This window comes from Dicentrarchus labrax, unplaced genomic scaffold (assembly GCF_905237075.1).
Source record: "Dicentrarchus labrax unplaced genomic scaffold, dlabrax2021, whole genome shotgun sequence".
Lineage (NCBI taxonomy): Eukaryota > Metazoa > Chordata > Actinopteri > Moronidae > Dicentrarchus > Dicentrarchus labrax.
Window position 1 is genome coordinate 1481513 of NW_026136714.1, and position 23369 is coordinate 1504881.

The 23369-nt window shown below is 41.4% G+C and overlaps 1 protein-coding gene across 29 annotated transcripts in view; it reads left to right on the forward strand.

Annotated features, from left to right (window-relative positions):
- Positions 1-23369, forward strand: part of rimbp2b (RIMS binding protein 2b) — a 101549-nt gene that overhangs the window by 39835 nt on the left and 38345 nt on the right. For all 29 annotated transcript variants that reach the window (XR_007887383.1, XM_051421576.1, XM_051421578.1 and 26 more), the window contains 2 exons: positions 10888-10971; positions 20081-20170. Coding sequence is in view for 27 of the 29 variants with exons in the window: in XM_051421576.1 (XP_051277536.1) it covers positions 10888-10971; positions 20081-20170 (174 nt within the window). In the remaining 2 variants the exon portion in view is untranslated. The remainder of the gene's footprint in view (positions 1-10887; positions 10972-20080; positions 20171-23369) is intronic.

Consider the following 23369-nt stretch of genomic DNA (forward strand, 5'->3'; position numbering starts at 1 on the left):
AGAAAGGAGAAAAAGTTGCACATATTGTAGCCTTCTCTGGATTCCTGTATAGGAATTGCTCCGTTTTCGTCACCTTAGAATGAAGCTTTTTTAACTACAGATCAGGCGCGGGTCACCTTCCGTGTAGTCAGCCATGTTGAACTGCTATGTTTCTACAGTAGCCCAGAACAGACAAACCAAACACTGGCTGTAGATACAGACTTTTGTGAGTTTTGCGGCCACTGTAGTTTCTCCTACGCACTTCACAGGACATTCTCAATCCAAGGTTGTCAAATGCAGACAAAAGTGGTGTTCAGTTAATTGCAACTTCACTGCTAGATGCCACTAAATTCTACACTGGTCCTTTAAGTGAAAGGGGGGGTTCGTGTGGTGACTCAGACTCATGACCTCAGTAATTCTAGCCATAGCCTTGGCCATACATTTTTACAATTGGAGGCTTTGGACAGAGGTAGGCAACCTGCAACTCCAGAGCCACATGCGGCTCTTTAGCCCCTCTCTAGTGGCTCTCTGTGGTTTTAACATGAAAATCATAGAGGAATGTTTTATTTATCATCATTGTAGGCCTAAAGGGCTTCTTTCATTCTCCAATTGTAAAAAATGTGTAGCCATTTTCTCTGTGCATCTTTTCCTCACTCTTTTTAGGAAATTAATTTCCAGGATCTTTCCAGGACATTTTCTTGGAGTTTTCTTTGACAATACAGGACCACTTATTCCCACGCCGTCTGTGTTAGCTTGCTTTCGTGGCACACTTGGCGAGCTGATTTTACTGAATTGACTACAGTTTTCCTCTAACCCTAACATGAATTTGGCCTTGGCACAAGCTAAAATACAATTATATATATATAAATATAGATTATTTCCCGGATATTTGGTCATATTAACCAATTTCCAGGTGTTTCCATGACTGGAAAACTAGTCTCTAAATTCCCAGGATGCATAGGAACCCTGGTCTCCCTAGCTAGGCTAGTGATGGATTTCAAATCCAAAGAAACAAAAGTCTCAGAAGAAATGGAGAATTTAAAAGTGCATGGACAGATTTGTTTTAATTGCCAACGCTTCTGGCCCTTGAGGCAAAAAGAAACCAACTAAAGGTTGCTGAACCCTGGCTTACAACAATAAATGAAAATTTTGAACACTAACAGGGGAGCTACAGAGCTGCAGGTTGCCTACCCATGACCTAGAGAGACTGAACTATAGATGTTTGGAAGCCCTCCTGGCATGTTTTGTTCCTTGTTTCAGAGCATTGAGCTCGGGTGTGTATCTGTGTGACTAAGCCAGCTCTGAAGCTCTATAGATCTCTGCATTATTGTGTCTGCAAGCACTGTGTTCTGCAATCTCTAATGAAAAGGAACAACAGGATTAACACACCACCTCATGTTTGTGGTGCAGGGAGTAAACCCCCAAAGTTTAAAGTCCATATAAAAAAAATACCGTCCTGCCCACACACACACACCACCTAGCGCTGTGCGTTTCATGTTTTTGGTCCGATGAGTTTTCTCTAGACAACATTCACGATAAAAGCTGCAGAGGTGATGCACACTTTACGAGAACCACCTTTTGTTACCGCGCCGCCGTGAGAGATGAAGGTTACCATGTGAACTGAATGACAGTCTGCGGAAGATGGGCCGGCCGATCCAGCTGGGGATGAGTAAGCCTCCGTGTCTGAGTGGGCAACATCAGTGGGCTTCCAAGCGTTTGCTCGGTTGCAGCGGTAATCATCAGATGTTCTCTGAGGACCTTCAGTCGGAGAAATGGTTTCAGCTGCCAAAACACGAAAATAAGACCTGTTTATTCTGATCGTACAGCAGTTTCTCTATATAGCAGCGCTGTTATTGAATCCAGCATTGTCATAGGGAAATGGATAGATATCACAACACTGCAGCTTTATCTCTGTAGGAGTCTGTTGTGGCTGCATGAGTCATTGTTTAGTTTCCATTAAGGTAAAAGTCTCATCTGACATCTTTGTGTTCATGCAGTGGGATTATCAGATTTACAGTCCTCTCTCTCTGGAGCCTCCCATGCACACTGAGGCTGCTCTTTTAAATTAGCCCCACATTCCGACAATCTTACATTTTATTATAGATCCTATCCTTTCTCTTCTGCCCCTGTCACTCTCCTTTCATCTCTCCCTTTATCACAGAGGCCTGTGATAGTAGCAGAACGCTTCCTCTTTCTGTTTTTCCGTCTGTTTGTATTCATTCATTACCTCTTCCCCTCTTCCTGCCTTCTTGCCTACAGTATTCCCCCTTCTCTCCCCCGTTGTGCTCTTCAGTAGCAGTGTGTTAGACTCATAAGGCATCAGCAGGCAGGTGGTGTAGCGTTCGGTCGGTGGCTCAGAGAGGTCAGACCCCGGTGATAGTGGCAGCTTCATTTCTGATTCCGCAGCACGCCAATGCTCGTGGATCCTGGCAGGGAGAAAAAAAAGGGATAGAAGGAAGGAGAGGAAGTGGAATCCAGACTAGGCTACTCCTTTTGCCACTGCTGCATGATGTTTAATATGCCTGATAGAGGATGCCTCGCTGAGGTCTTATACCCGGGACAAAATGCTGCAGAGCTGAGGAGCTTAGACGGTAAATCCTGCCTCCATCCCATTTTTCATTTTGCCCATTCTCCCTCCTTTTTCATTTGCATTCGTATCTAGGCCTCGCCGCCTTTTACGTAGCCCTCACATGATCGTTCATTCATTCACTATCACACCTTTTTTTTCTCTCCTCTCACCTCACTCTTTACCCTTTCCTTTCCGCTCCTCATATCATTTCTCTATTGTGTGTGTGGATGAACGCGTTGACCTCTGGGAGTTACACTTGTTTTTCCTGTAAATCTGTGATTCAGCAGTCAGTCTGCATGTTTCTGTGCATACACACGCACAGGACGTGCACGCAGATACACACTTGTAAGCGGCAGTACAGTATTAGTGGAGTGCAAGCATCTGTGCCCGCGCGCACAGACTTAAGCTGTGAGGGGTTATGTAACTTACTCTGCCATTTCAAATGATTTGAAATCACAAGTGCTTGCTGTGCTGGACTAGATTACAGTGTGTCTGGAGCCGGCAGTATGTGCAGTATATTCATATACTGCATGATGCTAAGTGGAACTGGTGCTTGAGTAGCAGAGGGGAATCCTCTCTTAAAGACCCTGACAACACTCGGCATTGGTCGTCTTTCCTCCAGCCTCCTTAATGGCCTTTCCTTCGGCTGCAGCTTGCCTGGAGGAAAGGCTCAAACACATAGTAACAACGAAAAAGTGTCTCAGGACATTATATATATCTCGGGGAGCACCGCTGACATTTTGAGAGGCAACAAATTAGCTGTAAAGCTACAGTGTGTGTCACAGTTAGAGGTGATGTACTGTTTTCTCCCAGTAAATAGTGCTTTTTCTTCAGGGTGGCCATCACTTTTATTATAATGTGGCTCAGCTGAGTTGTAGCGCTTTTTTATTTTTTTTAAAGGATTAGCATTCAGTGTCTTAATTAAATGTGAAGTTAACCTAAAAGATTTTTCAAGTAGAACAAAAGCTGCTTTAAAAACTCATTCTGGAGCAAGTCGCACTCCTGTCTATATGTGAGATCTCCATCAGATATCTGCTGTTTGCATAGAATCGCCCTGATAGAAAACGATTGCAGTTTTTTTTTATTTTGCTCAGCCATAGGCAGGATTATTACCCATCATTACGCATCATGCATATTCAACACAACAAGGGATGAAAGACGAAAGAGAAAGAGAGAGGGAGAGTAATGAGGTTACCCCTGCTCGCCAGAGATTATACACAGAGCTTTCCCAACTACAAAAGATCAGAAGACCGAACGCTGAGAATGGGATGGGGAAAGCCTTCCGTGTTAATTAGTCACTGCAGAAGTAATACCGTAGTATGTGAACCTCGTTTCATCAAGATGTTGCTGTGCATTGAACTCACAGTGGAGAGTCAGCAGCAACAAAAATAGTTGAAGTCAACCGTATATCCGGCACACGCTACTGCGGCGCTATCCCAGGGGAGCTCTCCATGGTGCTGAACACCAGGACGGCTCACAGCTGAGGCTCGGCTGGTTCACTTCTTGTTTTCTTTTAAGAGGACATCTCCTGGCTTTTATAGCTCGAGTATAGTAAAGGATAATTGGTAGTCAAACTGGGTTTTTAGGTGTCTTGTGAGCTCATTTGTGAAAGGAAAAACAGTGTGGAAAAGCAGCAAATAGCCACTTGTAGAGGAACATATTGGTTGTGTATCAGCTAAACTGTTTGTTGTTTCTTTGTCGAGACTATTCCAGGTATGGGTCTATGTTTTATAACTTACTCTGGTTCCTGTACTCATTGTACAATTTAATTGGTATATTCCTGTGTACAAGGCCATGCCGGGTAAACTCATCTCATATTTATGTAATCTCCTGACACAGAACTTCTTCATTTGTCTTCGGCTTCGTTCCACCAGTGGCGCTTTAACCGGGTTCCAATGGTTTTCTTTGAGCTGGGGAAAAATGCTTTCTCTCACCTTGCTCCCTGCAATTGGAATAATTTGCAAAACAAACCGCATCTAAATGATCTAGCCCATCTACTCCATGTAACTGACAAATGCAGCTGCGTTATCTGAGCCGGTTTAAGTCATTTCCTTGTGTGTCATTTGTTTTTATTTCTATTTGTAACTGGTATGCTGTATTGGCCATGGCCCCGTCAGAAAGGAGATTTCAGTCTTAAGGGACTTTCTGGTTAAAAAAAGGTTAAATAAATAAAAATAGTGGCAAACATACTAGTGACAGACAGAAATATTAACAAATATTATACAACGACTAAAAGGCTACAGCTGTGCTTTGTGAGGCTGTACTTGCACATTGTCAATGCTAATGTTGACATGGCAATGTGAACCATGTTTACCTTCTTAAATCAGAGTGTTAGCATGCTAATATTTGCTAATTAGCACAAAAAACAAAGCACAGCTGAGGCAGATGTCATTAGTTTTGCAGGTGCTTGGTCATAAACCGATCATAGAAGACACCAGATGAAAAAGGCGGGGGATAGAGTCCTATATTGACATACTCATATATTTATTTCTGGTGCCTCAAAAGGGAGAATCCTAAGCCGGTCACTGTGGCTAAAGGTTCAGCTTATACCTCCCCCAACAAAAAATGTTAAGCTGGATGTGTGGAAATACTACGGACACACCGGTTGTCAAATACAGTCGCGAGCAGTGTTCAGTTAGTTGCAATATTCACCGCTAGATGCCATTAGTCCTACATATTGGTCCTTTAACAAAATATAAGGTAAAGAGATTTCAGTATGTGTCATTTTAAGATTTTTAAGCATATTATGGTGACTATTGAGATAATATAGTATGAATCACAATTATTTTGGCCACGATAATCACAATATGACATTTTAAAAGCAGCAAATCATCATATTTAAGAAGCTGGAAACTGAGAAAACGTAGAATTTTTGCTTGATAAATGATGATATGAAACTCCGGCTGCACAGTACACAAGAGACATGGAGGTAGTATAAACCGCTGTGGATGCACCTCTCTTGTGCATGCATTTGCATTAGTGCCACTGAGGCACGAACGCTAGATCTGGCCTAAGGGGACGGTCGTTCTCATCTGTCTTCATCTGCTGCGCAGTAAACGCCTCTTCACTTATACAGGAGCTCATTACTCACAATGGCAGCCATTTGAATCTTTTATCAGAGAGATTTTTAATTGAACATTGGCAAATGTGCTCCAAACAAATGGTCCTCAGCAAGCCTGTGTGTTTGCGCGTATGTGTGTGTCTGCGAGTGTGTGAGTGAAATATTCATCGTGTGTGTTGTAGCCGTCTGGTTCTGAAAACTGTACACATTAGATACCAGCCCACATGGGAGATGGCAAGCTGTCTGCGGAGGCTCTGTGTGATTCACTCAAAGGAAACCATTTAGAGTCAACATGGTCGTGTATATTGTGCATATGTAGAATTTTCTGAGCATGTCCAATCTTTTTTTTTACTCTTATTAAATGTTTAAACATTTCATTCATCTTTGCATGTGCATCTATTGACTGTATAGTGAGCAAGAGCTGTAGAAATTACATTGGCAAGCACCTCCAGCAGCTTATATCGCTCCCAGTGGAATAAGTAAACGAATCATCTAGAGTTGCAACAATTAATGGATTAGTTGTCAACTATTGAATTCATTTCCAGCTATTTTGATAATGGATTAATCGTTTGAGTCATTTTTTAAAGACAAAATGTCCTAATTCTCTGTTTTCAGCTTCTCAAATGTGAATATTTTCTGGTTTCTCTTCCCTGACTTAGTGACATATTTTATGGATATTTTATATTATGTTAAAAACCGTATAAGTAGTCATGCATTTGCATTTTTAACAATCATACAGACTTAATATGTGTCTTTATGGACTTGTGACCCCCATGAAGCTGTTGGGACCCCTAGTAGGATGTACTGTTGCAAATTAACTTCAATTTTCATGCTCAACCCCAAGTCTTACCCTAACTTTACTCTCACTGCAGAGGAATGATCGACAGATTAATCAATAATGAAAATAACCGTTACTTACAGCCCTTGAATCATTTATCAAGCATGAATGTGACCGTATTTATTTTATTTAGCTCAAACATCAGCAGTGTTTTCCCACTTTTTAATCGAGATACAGACAAACTGGAAGCTTTTGGTTCAATAGTTTCATAAAAAGAAGTTGACTCCACCATATTTTTGCAAATTAACTTTAATCGTATTCCTTCGATGCTTAACCACAACTCTTACCTTAACTTTAAACAAAATACAACTTCACTTCAGAGGACATATATTTTCCACATCTCCCTCGTCCATGTGAGGGTATTAGTCCTTGAAAGGATAGAAATGCCAGAGCGGATGCTAACACATACATACATTCAGCTGAGCGGGATCACTGGTGGACCGGCTAAAACAGATAAGGGGTCAAAGATTTAATCAGACCAACTGTCACTTGCCTCGGGTGAACCGCTGCAAGGTTACAGAACTCGAAAGGGTCAACGCTTGTTCCTCCTCCTCCGTCCGCTTATCCTGTTCTCTGACCTTAGTGCTCACTGTCTTATTAAATGTTGTCGGCACTCGCGGGTCAAAAGGGGAACCGGCTGATGTAGCAGAACAAACACGTCTTCCGTTTGAATGAATTCCGATATATATATATATCTATTTATATTCAAAGTCAAACCAAGCTGTGAGCGTTTTCTGTGATGAAGTGCACATTCATGCATTCTCACATGTATTGTGTGCTGTGGGATTCTGGTTGGCTCCACTGGTGCTTAATTTTAGTCGTGCTCAGGGACACATGGGGCCGTGTTATCAGAGTGTGTGTGTGCGCTGGTAGCACACACTGACACAGATACAATCCTGTTTAATTCTATATGCTAATCTTGGAACATCCAGCTGCACTTTCACTCCCTTCCATACAGTAGCTACTCATACACTGATAGAGAGCTCAGTCTGCTGGTAAAGAGAGGATCTGATTGGTGACGTAATGTCACACTTTCATGTGTTTTTATTCTGTAAGAATGGTGCAACTGTGCGTTAAAGCTGCAGTAGGTAACTTTTATGAAAATAACTTTTTGTTATATTTGCTGAAACTTTCACTATATCCTGATATAAGTGCATGAGAAAGATAATCTGTGAAAAAATCAGGTTCCTCTGGCTCCTCCTAGTACTCTGAATGGCATTTGCAAGAATCCACTGGGCCTGAATGAAAACAACCAATCAGAGCAGAGAAAGATAGGAAGAAGCTTTGGGTTGGTGGCTTGGACGTAGCCGTTTTTTTGTATTTATTTGGTTATTATTTGATTTTGTTTTATTTTCCTTTCTCTCTGGTTATTTGTTTTGTAAATGAGCATCTGTGTATGAAAGGATGTGGACATGTACCTAGAGGTAAAGCTGGAGAGATAAATTGGATTGTAAATGCAAATTTCTTTCTCAATAAAAAGAGAATAAAATAAATGAATAATAAATAACGGATGTAGTTTCTGTGATGTCCCCGTAGGTTTGTGAAGAGCCATTGTGAAGCTCACTGTGGGCTGTCGCCATCTTGGCACCCGGCTAATCCCAAAATAGACAAAGATGTGGAGCTGAGGCGGGCTGAATAAAGCCTGGTTACTGAAAACCTCCCTGTCATTCAAAGCGGCCATGCCCTTTGTTATGCACAACTTTAAGCCTTAATATAATTTAAACAGGTGAGTTAAATAAACATTCACCCCCCGTAAAGTTGTCATGAACGGGCAATCTAGCTGTAGAGACCAAAACTATTTTTATATCTCACTGCTGCAGCCAGCCTCTAGTGGCCGTTAGAGGAACTGCAGGTTTTGTTACCTCCATGTTGGTGTGATTTACAGCCATGGTGGTCGATATTTGACAACTTGGGAATAAGACTCAACAATCAACTGTCTTTCTTGGCTCTGATTGTTTATTTTCTTTCTTCTTTTCATGGATTCTTGCAAATGCAGAAGACTAGGAGGAGCGTTAACCTCCTGATTAAAGCACAGTTACAAAAAGATGTGGCATCTGCTGAACAGGGCAGAGCACACAGGCAACTCTGATATCCCATTTCTATCTGTGTGCCCCTACTGAGAAGCCAGTGGTGATGAGCTGAGCACTGATAGACTGAATAAGTCATCCTCCATGGAAACTGTGGCAGACTTTAGTCATGTTTTGGCTCTAATCGCACGTTGTGAGGAACTTCTATTCATTGTAATTCCAGCTAACGCAGCATTCAGCTGTCAGCTCAGTTAAACGGCTGCTTGATGGAAACATAACAGGCATTCAAAAGGAGGGAGGAATATTAGGTGTCAGCTCGGCAGCGGTTGAACCTCGCGTTATTACAAAAGTGACAGAAAGCAATCTACAGTACATGTGCAAACATATTTGAGTCCTTACTTCACAGAGTATAACCTTTAGTAACCTTTTAATTTTGACATATTTCAGCAGAAAGAACAGGTTTAATAAATAACTTTAATTAAGGCTGCATTTCATTTAGCAGAATCTGTGCCAGGAATCTGCTATTGTGCATGCTGGGACCCTTAAATGGAACAGAGCCATCATTAAGGTTATTATTTACACTTGTGCATTTTCTGCTATGACAAATAAAAACCAACCAAAATGGTAGATTAAAGATAAAGCTCGCTCAAGTTGAAGATTTCTTTTTTTTGGTGTTTTTCAACAGAATAGTCAACATTATTTATAACAGGCATTTATAAAATACCTTAAAAGAGAACATTAGGTACTGGTTGAGATTTACATTAAGAATGATGATAGTGAATGTAACAGTATACTGTGCATATCCAAACATACTGTTATTGCACAGTTTATATCTAATTAAAATGAGAGACGGAATAGACCTTTTAAGAGTAATTTTTAGACATGTTAAGCAGATATGTAGTCAAAGGTGCTCTGTGGAACCCACTGTAGGCCAACAAGAGCATTTCAAGCAAGTGTTTTAAATCCGTAATTGTTTAAAACATTGTTTACTAGCTTGCAGTCTTCCTCCCTGCCTTTGCTGGCGGCACATTACAGCCACCTGCAGTTGACTGGAATAGCGTGAAACCATTGGCAGGACTGTGTGAGGCAAACAAAACAGAAACCCACTCGTTAAAAAAAAAAAAAAAAAAACTGCTCCAAAGCGGTACTAGAGGTCAGAATCTCCACAGGGAACCATTAATAATGTCAATAATGTCTGCGTTCCAATTAGGAGTTTCTGTGCCAGGGCTCTGCTATTGTGCACACTGGCCAACTAGCATAGCTTTGCAGGGGCCGTTACATGGAGCAGAGCTGCCGTTAATGTCATTAGTAACACCGGTCTGTGTTTCCTGCGGTTGACAAGTGGACATGACTGCTGTGAAAAAAAGCCTTCAGACTCAAAAACAATGTGTGAATAGTGGAGATAGAAGAGTGTTTTCAATGCATGGTGAGGCTGTTTAAATGGACGTAGGCTCCATGACCTCAACCGTATGTTCCTGAAGGGCCAAAGTTAAGTGTGGTCGACTTAGGCTGTCGCCATCAGACGGGTGGAGCTTTATTATGCACAACTTTAAGCCTTAATATAATTCAAACAGGTAAGTTATATACAAATTTAGCCACTGTACATGAATGGAGAAATTAGCTTTACAGACCAAAACTGTTTTTTGTACCAGTCTGTAAACATGTTTGACATGATTGACTCACGTCTGGAGCCAGCCTCAGGTGGACGTTTCAGGAATTGCAGTTTATGTTTCTTCTGTGTTGGCTTCATTTGCAGCCATGGAGTGCACTTGTCCTTTATGTTTAGTCCTAATTTGCAAAATATAGCAAATATTAGCATGCTGACATGCTACTACAAGGAGTTTTTTACCGGTTATGAACCAGTTTAATGATAATAACGACATAAACAAAGAAAAACCATCAGTGATCCCACGAAATCATTGACACAAAGGCAGTGGGAACAGTACTGCTTTTGTCCACGGGGGGCGCCAGAATCAACAAACAAATTAAAGTTCTTTGTTGCTGCTTTAAGTAAGATGATGGTTAATTACTATTGTTTGCGTTTTGTTTGAAGCGTCTGTGAATAATTACTTATTTATATATAACTATGACCAGACAAACCGATTTTTGTGTTAGATCCTTTTCATCACATTATTCCTCACAGCCTACATCCTTGAACCTCAGAATCATTCCAGCCTCCTGTCTGTTTTCTGACAACAAAAACATTTTGTAATATCTATTAGATAATCTCTCTGTTGCACACACATACATGAACACACGTCGACACTCTCACACCTAAATACTGCTGAATTATGAACCGCTCCAGCTCCCTCTCTCCCTGCCTACTTTCACCGAGGTTTCTGGGGAAGCTTGTGTTCCTGACAAACCATAGCAGCTGTCCTCTACTTTTTTCTTTTTCTTTTTCTCTCCCCAGGAGACAGAGATCAGCACCAGAAGGAAGGAGTGTGAAACACTTGAGGCAGAGGTGAAGAAAAAGAATCAAACATGTCAGACTTTGGTAAGTGCTCCAAAAATATACCCTGGCCTCTGAGCGAAACAGGACGGAGGCTAAAATTGATTTGTACCTGAGAGCCTTGCTTGCTATCATCACACACAAACGTCCCTCGAGAAAATGAGTGGCAGTCTACTGTAATGATAGCTTGGTTCTCAGGCGTTGATGACTGAAATTGAAAAATGGGAGCAGTTAGCAGCAAGTTGCACTCTCTGTGGGTTGGGTTTTGTTTTGTTACCGCGGGGGAATACATTTGCGAATGTACACACTTAGCAGCCGTGATAATTTTATTTGTGTGATCATACACCAACAAACAAACACAGAAGAAATGCAGTGCACAGCTATGATGTATATTAACAATATGGTATCCTCAGACTGTAAATATATTGGTTTCTTTTGTACTCTGCTGTTCCTTAAAGGGTTAGTTTGGATTTTTTGAAGTGGGGTTGTACGAGGTACCCATCAATAGTCAGTGTATTACCTGAAGTAGACGACAGGCAGGTCGGAGAAGCAGACAGAAGCACGAACAGCCTGTTCAAAGCCACCAGACTCTTTTGACAAAAACAGCAATCTTAGCTCTCAGTATATATGGGAGTTGCTGGTCTACCCAGCGGCGTAACGAGTCAGTGCCGGGCCACAATGCATGATGATCAAAGCGGGCCTTCCCATCACAATCAGACGTAACATGATGTAATGTCAGTGGCCAATTAAAGAAGTGAAAGCATGCAGTTTTAAAACAACCAGTAACAGCTAAACGCACTGCACAGTTGACACCTAAATCAAATGAAAACAGATAGCCGTGCTATAGAAGATGAGTCATAATAGGAAGACAGTGATAGACTAGCCTGCTTGACCAAATTGTTGTCAGAGCACCATAAGAGATTAAAGCGCACCTTCACACATATGAAAACATGATCCTATTAGTGATGCCGCACAATGACACATATGGAGAATGATGATCAGTGGCGGCGCTCCACATTGACATCACTGACATGTTACACGTCTGCGCACAGGCGTTAGACTGTGTAGATTGATTATTGTGCAACATAAATGTACACATACGAAGAGAGCCAATAAAATGTTTGTATGTAAAAGTGTTTCATGTTATTGTATTAGTTAATGAATTTGAATGACATCAAGTGTGAGACGGAGACAACTTGGAGTAAGCTTAGCTCACTGACGACCATAAATATCACAACAACATGTAAACTGATTGGCTGCATATGACGTCGGTTCAGCTCACGTCAATCAAGATTATAGCAGCGGTGCAGACACGAGCGATCCGTTACGGGGCCCGGACTGCTGCGGGCCCCCTATGCAACTGGAAACCTTGCATATACGATAGTTAAGCCACTGGTTTTACCGCTGCAACAATAGTTAGTTTGGATCTGAACTAACATGTTAAAACACCAAAGTCACACAATGACATAAACTAACCAGTGGAGTCAGCAATAAACTGGCAACTCCTGTGTTCGGTGGGGTGAAATTATTGTATTTGTCCAAGGAGTCTGGTGGCTTTTATGAGAAGGATCCCTGTTGGAAAGGGCTGGCTGACGGTGAGTTGAAAGGGTGAAAATCTTCAAAGGTAGGTAGCTAAAGTAAATGTTGTTGCTTCTCCAAGCTGGGGGCGTGCTGACCGCCATCCACTGTAGGTAACACACTGACTGTGGATAAGTACCTCATACAACCCCACTTTACAAACAACAAAAATCTGAACTAACCCTATGAAGCTATGAATAAATGCAGTGCACAGTACCGTGTGTTTTTCAAGCAGTGGTCACAGCTGTAAGCGATCAGAGATATGTTGTACAAGTCTTGTTGAAAATACAAGACTTGTACATGCTGTTTGGTGCATTTTGAAGGACATTTTCTCACAATGCCCCAGAAATGTCATTCTGCTTGCTGGAGTGGCCTTGACTCAGGACAGAAGGAAAAGAAATGGGGGAAAAAAGAGAGAGGAGGTGGAGAGAAACCTGCAGAGAAGGAAAGAAAACAGGCTTGTTTTTTTTACATGTCATGTTTGACATTTTAGCTCTGGGTTATTTTAAATTAAAGCTCTTTGCTCATGATGGCTCATAATATGACAAATTAATCCAAATCAGTGGTTAGTTTAGGTTGTTTACATGGCGGTAAGCTTGTTTCTTTTGATGGAGGAAAGGACCCATTGGTTAGAAGTGTCACCTCACACGTTGATGTGATGTTGTTAATTATCAGAATTACACTGACAAGCTGCTAGTTAAAGGTACCAAAGGTGTTTCTGACCACTAGAGGTGCTGTAGAGCAATGCTTTGAAGAGTAAGTGCCCTGTATTGTTTGTATGTTGTGAATGTGTAGCAAACACAGGGTTGGCAATAGGCTTGGACAATAAAACAACAGCAATAACATCAACAATAGAAACGTAATCACTAAGTATATTGTTTAGTAGAATATCGATAGCTGCTCCCTGGCTATTTATTATATCGTTTGATAATGGATCAGTCTATGATACTTTAGAGTAAGCAACATGTTGTCAGTCGTGACCTACATCTGGTACATCTCCAGAAAAAATCCACAGGCAGTCCAAGATGGAGAGCTTCTCAGAAACGCTGTTGCTGCCTCTCTGATGCCCCCGACCTCCCCCGCTCTACTCCTCACTTCATGCCTTTCCTCTCCTGGCCTGTCCCTCTCCCGTCCCTGCTGTGTCCTCATCCTCCCCGGAGTCAGAGTCTTGTTTGGAGCCTCAGCGAATCACCTTGTGACTGTATTCCCTGTCGCCAAACTTGTCAGAATGAACCCTTAATTCACCGCAGTTGGATATAAAAATACGCTGGCTCTACAGCTGTTTTTCCTACAGCTGTTTTTCCTCTTACAGTGTGTTCACTGCGCCGCTGAACATCTGTCACTGAAATGCATTTATTTCATCATGTGCAGGGTTGGATATAGACTGAAGTGCAGAATGTCTACTCGTGTCCCGTGGCCATCAGTGGCGGTGTTTTCTGTTGGTTCGGTGGATAAACAACTTCCCCACATGGGCCACTGCGGCTGTGTTTGTGTTAAGAACAGAGAGTATGGTCTGCCTGAAATGATGGATTGTTGACAGGTCACATAAGACTGTGTATTCAACTTTTATTGTTGTAGTTGGAGCGCTGACTTAACCGTTGACCAGCAGTGGCAATATTGGCCCCGCTATGTTGTATTTATAGTTAGGAAACATACTTTAATAATCAGCAGGCTCTGTCGGTCTCTCACAGCAGGGAGACATAAGAGCTGTAAATCACAGCAGAAATGAAGCTTAAGTGAAGGGTTCTGGTCCGAGGGATTGTTTTCCATTACAGTTACGGGAGCCCCACTAAGCGGAATGACTAACCACTTTATATCATGTTTTACAGAATGGAGAGCTCTGCTCAGCTTCTGTTGAAGTTTATTCTGAGAGAGAGCGACATCATGATGTGCTGTGATGTTCCAGCAGTTGTTCTCGAAGAGGAGTCCCCATGGGCTGCGCGGCAAAATGTTGAGTTTAATTTTAGTTGAATTGACTAGAATTTTAGAGAACGTGTAAGTGTAGACGTTTGTAGGCGTGTGGTCTGTGGTTTGTGAGCTGGAAACAAAACAATACAGGGTGCTTCATGAAAGTTGAAGTTTATTCAGCACTACATAAAAATGATACATGTGTGTAACCTGTAGAAGTAGGCAGAGAGCAGCACAGATAGCCTGGAGAGAGATTTTCCCTATGAAAGGCAGGAGCTGCAGAGATTCAGCAGTAATTTAAATGGCACTGTTCGGTCCTGGACTATTTGAATTCATTCCCCCCCGTGCCCCCAAGCCCTCTTCTTTAGACGAGCTGTCTTTGTGTGTGGCTCTCTGCCCCAAATAAACACTCCATTAGGACTGTTTTCTTTGGTGCCTTCCTCTCACGTCCCCTGCCCACAGCAGCACTTCCCTCCTCGCCCATTGTCAGCCTGCTGACTCCTGGGGAAGCTACCCAGAGGACAAACTGTCCCCAAATAGCATGCAGAAATGGCAGGCTGGTCTCCACAGACTGCAGCACAGCTCTTATCTCCTCCCGCACTGAGCTCCGAGAACAGAGACACAAACACAGACAAGACCAATGAACACTATTGTGAGGGGATGGCGAGTTGACAGTAATGTCACTCCCTGTTTGGTCTGAACTGCCTTACCTCTCTGTCTGTCCTCTCTTTCTCTCCTTCTCAGGTTAAAGTAAAGAGTGCACATACAGAATTAGGTGCAGCTGCTCTGGTGGTGGATTTTTTAAGAGTCTATTTACCAACCACTGACAGCATATACGTACAGAATATGGAATATACGTTGATTTTTCTTACTAAATCTCCGAGTCTCCAGCTGGCATCAATGCCATGTCTCCTGATAGTCAGTTCAGCTGTCGTGTATATAAACACCGGGTGTGTGAGTGACAGTAAACACTGGCATAGCCATCTGGCACCTCCACCTTCCTGGGTATCGGGTGTGTAGCTACAGTCCGTCAGTGTATGCCTCTGCTAGCATTTAAGGCCTGTTACCATGGCGACAGGCGTCTGCTGTGCAAGCGTCTCTCGAATATTTGTCGGCATTAATCGAAGATTAATACTGAGGCAGACAGACTGGACTGTGGCTCTCGAACTCAGCCGAGTGTGAAGTGGTCAGTTATCTTTGATTATGAGCCGTTTGTAAGCACAGACGCCTTCTGTCAAAGCTGTCGCTGTCACACATGGCACACATTGTATCTGCAGAAGCAAAAGATTGACTCTTTTCTCTCCATGTTTCCTTTGCATTACACACCGATTCCACAGATTTACACAATTCCATTATTCTTGTAAACTTCTTGCCTTGTACTATATGTTTGTGGTGTGTTTATTTATGTACATCATTGGTGTGCGATTCTTAAAGGTCCAGTGTGTAACAGGCTGGCAAAAAGGTATTAGAGCTCCCCCGGCTAAAGATTTTCCTAGTCGATTAGTAGTCGTTAGATAAAGCCAATAGTGGACTAGTGGTTGCACGTTTATGATATTAATTTAATTATTTAAATGTATATATATTAACAGTGACCTGTTAAATGGTAACAGAAAAAGTGGTAATGATTCTGAACGTCTACAACCAGTAAGGAGACTGAACATTGAGGTTATTTATTTCAACACACTGTAACATCACCTAATTCTCGTTGTTCAAAACACGGAATAAAGTTTTCTTACACCCCTTAAAATCAAGAAGGACTTTGGCAACACCTAGCAGGGGTCCCGAGCCACTGCTTTAAGGAGAACTCTGGTATTTACCATTTAGGTGGTGCAGAGGACTACAAGCCCTGTGTAAGCCCTGTGCAGTATGGACTGTTACACTACCTTCTGCAGGTGAAGTCAGAACTTTTAAACTGTACACTTAAATTACATTGTTGGCATCATTCCAGTCACCAAATGTATTTCAGTACCTAACTGTCTTTGCTTAATGATATTCATATTTCAGCAATGTTAGCAGCCAGTAGTCAGGAGGTTCAGAGCCATGGGGTTTTCATAATACCTGTAATATCAATAAATCAATCAAACTGTTTTATATAGCACCTATCAGACAAATAAAATGCAATTCAAAGTGCTTTACAAGCAACTGACCAAACAGAGATTAGAGACCAATGTCACGTGCAAGTTAATGAAATAACAATGACAGATGAGTTGTTAATATAAACAGATACAGCAATAAAAGCAATAAAAGAATAAAATAATGAAATACTACGCAAAAGAATCACATTCATATGTATACATGCAGTCCTTAGTGCAGCTGGTTTGGGTGAACAAATACAGAGTCAAGCTGAGCAGGTTCAGCTGATCATTAGCACAATAGTGATAGTAGCTGTCGTCTATACTGAACAAGAGCAAATGATGCTGCGTACACAGAGTCCACAGAGCAGAGAGTAAGTGGGTGAAATGTTTGCTTTGCTCGTCTGTTAAATGGCAGAGTTGATTCATCAGTCAGGCTCGTCGAAATTAAACACACAGCTCTGGCACACGAGGCTGAGTCAGACCACGTCTGGACAAAACACTGCCTCTGCACTGCTTTCAAGCATGGGAGTAACCCAGGTACTCCGCCCCGGGACTAATAGTATTGTTTCATAGTCTAGCATTCATGAAACTGTCCTGGATTGTCAACAGCGAACACATATAAAAGGCCTGTTTATCTCTACACAATCATGTGTTTTTACCTCACTAGATTGCATTTTCTAAACGGTATATTCCAGTAAATAACATCTATGTCGGTCAGTTACACTCACTGTTTATGTGATGGAGGTTTTAATTGGTTATATTTTCCAGTCTCTAGAGCATTACATTACATTAATTAAACTGAGTGTATGCTGTGTACATGATATATGTCTAACATTGGTGTTTGTATTCAAAGCAAATCTCAAATTACAAATCACACCTCAGCAGAAAATCTCTGCGTTTTCAGCTGAATAATGTTGGAAGCAGCTCAATATAGGCCACAATGTATTCTGCATGAAATTCTCCCCACCGCTGGGCTCACAGGCTCGCCATGAAAATGTGTCCTGCCAAGGGATTATGACGTATACTGATCTGTTTAAAGCGTTAACGCCTCGACAATGCAGGACAAAGAAACAGCTGATTCCCTGTGTTCAAGACAATTTGGTTTGCATCACTACGTGTGTGCTGTCACGTCCAAATTCCAAAAAAAGGATTTCAAATGAGGGTGGCAGTCGTGTTGAAATGCTTAAATCAACAACAAGCTTGGATAGTCTTTGAACCCATTGTTCTCATCTGTGTGCATACAGTAAAATGTGAGCTGTCTGTTTTTCTCACTCGCTGTTTGTCCTTCAGAGTGAACACCTGGAGGCTTAGCCAGCCCACATTAGCTCTGAATTGAAGGATCAATGGATATGAATAGGAATGCCAATGCAATCTAGTGCTTGTACGGGAAGCATTAAAATGGACTGGACACAACTGATGCAGGTTGAAATGCCAATATTTTTATTTGGACGTGACGGAAATGAAATTAATGTAAAAGCAGCAGATCTCAGATGTGACTTTGGTGTCTTCAGGCTGTTGTTTACTTATCACTACTTGTCCTTGACAGTGTTTCTCCTCTGCGCTGTGCATGTCTCACTGAATATAAGCAGTTGTTCACACACTATTTGTCCATAGGAATTCATCATCATCTTTATTATTGGTGGTAGTAGTAGTAGTAGTAGTAGTAGTAGTAGTAGTAGTAGTAGAAGAAATCAATCCATAACATCATCATCAAGTCAAAAAAAGGCCGGCTACAACATACCAGGGCTTCTTCAAAATGTCAAGTTTGAAAGAATTTGAAATGACACACAATTAGTTTGAAAGAATTTGGAAAAATAAACTAAAATCACATATTTCAACCAGACATAATGGAAAACATAACATAAAGATTATACTGAAGGATAAGAAATGTGCTCTTTCCACACCAATAAGCTGCGTATCCTTGTGTGTAAGTCTTGCTATCTTATCGTTGATGGCATTTTTACGAGTTGAGTGTGCCGAATAGTAGAAGTCAGACCAGGTTGTACACTGTATGTTGCTCCGCTCGTCTGCGGAGTGGCAAGCTAATGTTTGCAATAATGCTGTGTATAAAGCTGTTTTTAACTGTTCCATGTTCGAGGTTGGTGGGTAAAGGAGATTGTGCCTTTGCAGTGGCAGCTCCAAAGCTTTGGAATAGCCTTTACACTTTCATTAAACCACTGCTCCTCCATTGACAAAAGACAAAACTACAGGTTTTCTATGATTTTAGTTTTTAGTTTTTGTCTCTGCCTTCACATTTGTACACATATTTGTTGTGTTATATATATATATATATATATGGTTTTTAAAATTTTATGTGCCATGCAATTTAATTTGGTCAACTCTGGTTGTTTTTAAATGTGCTATATAAATAAACTTGATTTGATTTTGGTTACAATTTGATATATGGCAATTTATAAAAAAAAAAAAAAACTGTAATTATATAGTATAAATAAAATCTGAGCTAAAAAAGCATCATCATCAGCCATCAGTTTATAACATTATCTATCTAGTGCCACTAGTGGTTCCAGTGCTTTGCATTGTGGGACACATTAGGCGAGGTAGCCTGGTTCGATGCTCACTGGAGATTTATTCAGAATCGGTAAAACATCCAGATATTTTTGGCATACTGCAGATTTAACTTATGTTTGTATACTTCATGCTAGACTTGTGTCAATCAGTACACACTGCTAGTATTGTAGGTGGTTTCGAATACACAGATTGAGGCAGTTAAATGGAATTCAGCCACCTTTCATTTAGTTATTTTACATGATTTTCCTACTGTGACACATCAAAATGTCTTGTGAAAAAGGCTTAACATGTTAACATGTGTACCCTTGCATACATGTTTTTTTATGTTTACTCCTGTCTGTAATTGCCCTCTGAAACATCCTTCATAAGTAAAACATTAGGGAGCTGGAGCACCATCACTAGCCATTAAGAAGCACTGTATTTACTGTAAATGTATCATGCATGAGCCAGTAGGTTTCCGAGCCCCCGACCAGAACAACACTTGGCCTACATGCGGCTGTAGCTGCAGTGAATTGCACATCTCAGAGAACTCTCCAGTTGACACTGCAAATTGCATCCACGGCACGCCTCACGACTGTTGATTGAATGTAATTAAGTTTTCCTCCTCTGCAATGAAGGGATTTTTTTCCCACCCTCAGCGTCTGTGCGTGTGTGTGTGTGTGTGTGTGTGTGTGTGTGTGTGTGTGTGTGTGTGTGTGTGTGTGTGTGTGTGTGTGTGTGTGGTTATGAGGGTATCAGAATGAATTTACATCCATTCACTGAGAGAGTGGCGAAGAAGAACATTTTCATGGTTTCTTATTACATCTATTCCAGTATGTTTAAGACACTGACATCAAAGCTAATATTCTGACTTTATTGTGGTTCCGCTGTAGTGGCTAAAATGGCTGCTACTTTTAGTCATGCTTTCTAGAACATACTGGAGAACCTCGAGCAGTATCCTCCAGATGAATAATGCATGGGCTATCGCTAACAACATGCTGGTTTTTTGGCTGCTACAGTGCGTTCTCCGGTTTAATCCTGGTGACTTCTTGGGTTCTAAACACTGTTTTTCTTCCTGCCTGCAGGAGAATGAGCTTCAGGATTTCCTCCAGGAGAACAAACACTTGAACCTCCAGTTGTTCAACAGTAGCCACAAGGCATCTGAATATGAGAAGGTAAGAGGGGATTTCTGTGGATGCCGCCGTTGGTCTGTCGTTGTGGTCAGAAACTTTTGTCCAGATAGAAATAGCTTAACAGTCATTGGATGGATTAGCATGACATTTTGATAGATGAACTTTTGACATTCATTGTCACCAGAGGATGAATCGTACTGACTTTTTCTGTAGTGCCACCATTTGGTTGACATTTTTGCTTTTCAGTCAAATATTTTGACATCTATTGGACGAGTTAAGAGGGAGTTTGGTACAGACATTGATGGTGCACTGAGGATGAATCCTAATGCCTGATGATCCCCTTTGGGTATACATTAGCTTATAGCAGACAAATTGGTATGGTATCAGTATCGGTGTGTATGTTATCCGATACACGGCAGTATTAAAACAGTTTTTTTCTAGTATATGATGCAGAAAAAAACATTGTGGCAAGCAGCACAGAGTAACGGAGAAGAAGAAGTTCTGAGCAATGTCAGTTAGCATTGGTTGATGTATATGTTAAAATATTTAATATGTTAAAGAATATTTAACAGTGTGTAACACTGAGGAGGATCTATTGGCAGAAATGGAATATAATATCCATAGGTATGTTTTCATTAGTGTATAATCCACTGAATATAAGAATTGTTGTGTTTTTGTTACCTTAGAATGAGCGGTTATATCAACAGACGCCGTGGGTCACCTTCCATTAAGGCCACCATGTTGAACCGCCATGTTTCTACAGTAACCCAGAAAATCCACATTTAAAAATGTCTGTTTTCATTCCAGCTCAAAAAGTTCACCAACAGCTGCCATATCGGTGAATTTCACGTCTAAAATCTGTGTTGTCCTCAACAATCCCATATTGATGGGGCTCTAGTTTTGAGTGGCAGATCTCTATTGGATGGTCTGCCATGAAATGTGGTTCAGACGTCCTCCTCAGGATGAATATTAGTAGCTTTGGTGATCCCATAACTCTTCATCTAGCGCCAATGTCAGGTCAAAATGTTAGTTTCTTAAAAACTTTGGTTTATGACAAAATATACTTGCAAAACTATTAACCATCCCATCAGCGAATGTCAGTTGTTTTGCATGCTAACACGCTAAGCTAAGATGATGAACATTATGCCTGAAAAACATCAGCATGTTAGCATGCCTATAGTAGCATTTACAGGCTACACAGAGCTGTTAACGTGCCTGTAGACTCTCAGCGTTGCTCCTCCATAGGCCACGGCCTCTCTCCTCTTTACTGTAACACTCTATCAGATGGATTTCTGGGTCACACTATAACCAAAACTGCCCTAGGATGCTGGAGAGATGGAGCTGTTCTTTCCAATTTCCAGCATATAAATGAAAGCAACGAGCCTCCAGTTCCATTAAAACACCCTCACCTTCCTTTTAGCCCCGAGACCTCAAAGGCCTTCAGAGCTGATAACACAAAGTCAAAGCAGATCAACAAACAAAGAGCACCAGGCCTCTCTCTATGGACAGGAAGGCAATTTCCTGAAGGAGGCGATTGACAGGTAGTTGCTGTTGGGGTGAAGAAGGGGCGGCATGCTGGTTATTGATGTCTTATCGGGACTGGGGTGGTTCTTGGAGCAGCTATCCTGAACTGTTATCACACTGACGGATATGAGAGCAGCACTCTGCAGGGCAGTGCGGATATTAGCCCCAGCGTACACCCACTCCCCCCCCTCCCCTCGTGTTCTGATCCCTATCTTCTTCGAATGAACTAGGAGGGGCTACAAACGGCACCTCCCTCTACTCATAATAGGCTATTGACCTGCTTCTTGCTGAATCCTGTGTAAGTTTCATTCGATCTGTCTACATTAGGGCTGACAGTCGCTATCCATGCGGGCAGGTTTCACTGTGTGGAGGCGGGCCGTTCGGAGGCAGACTCACTGGTTTCTGTTTGTGTTTTGCTTTGCTGATGTTTGTCGAAAACGCCCTCCTCGAGGAATCATTAGTCATTCATGGCTGCTCTGAGGAAGGGGCTTTGCCACATTACGGCTGCAGGATCCAGTCGTTTCGCTGCCGATTAGGGGCCTTTTAAAAAGCTGATTGAAAAATACGGCCTCTTAAGTAACAACTTGGTCTGTGGGAGACGGATTATGAAAGAGAAATCACATTTTACAGATATTTGTTCATAATGGCAACATAGACCTCATTGGTGTGTTAATATAATGTGCAATTGCTTCAGTCAATTGAATGCTTAGTGCTTGGTTAACAATGAAGCATGAATAATGTATTAATGTTTTGGTCTGCATCCATCGCAGTCAGTGAATTATGTTACTGTTACTGCGTTATTATAATATTTAAAGGCTTTTATCACAGAGAGCAGCCAGCTCCGACGTCTGGTCCCCAACAGTTTCTGCCTGTTTTAAAAGCTGTGAATGTTTTTTGTGGCATTAAAGCAAATCATTCTTTACAGCAGAGTGCTTAAAAATCAACTACTTGACAAATAGGAACAGCTGCACAATTGAATTCAATCTAAAGCAACAGAAGAACCTTTATTAAACATATTATGCTCAATTTGTGTTGATATTGTATCAAAACAGCACTGATTTAACTGCTCTTATTGGATTATACTGAATGGTGTTCCTGACATTTTATCCACTCTAGAAAACAAAATCTGTTAATTGGGCCTCTGCTGCATGTGATCGAACACCGTTCTAACTGTAATATATAATTTAAACTAACGGATATATAGCTAGACGGCTGGTTATGACTTCTAAAACCACAAGCTAACGAGTAGTTATTTTTGTAAGATGCTGACTCTGTAACACTCTCCTCCATCTTTAGTTCCTTAGTGTGAATCAGGGGAAATTTGTGCCAGTGCTAATTAGCGAGTGCATCATTTTTGCTACATAGACTTTTGCCTACCACCACCCTGCAGTGATGACACTGTTGTTATAGTCTGATATGATGCATTTAATGTAAAGCTTGACATTGACTTTATTATGGTTAGGTTACGTAATGGTGGTATGGATTTTGAGGCACCTTTTAAAGGTGACTGCAAGAGAGAATTGTTGGGTCTTAAACATACATTATTTGATATTATAGAGTATATAAAGAGAGTAGTCCTGCTCTATATGAGTGATCCATGTAAGTGTCCTGATTTAACCTCTGTTATAATTTGGCACTACATAAATAACTAGTTGCAATGTTTTATAATGTTTTATAAATGGCTTTGCAGATGTTTTGGGGCAGCACATCTGCACTT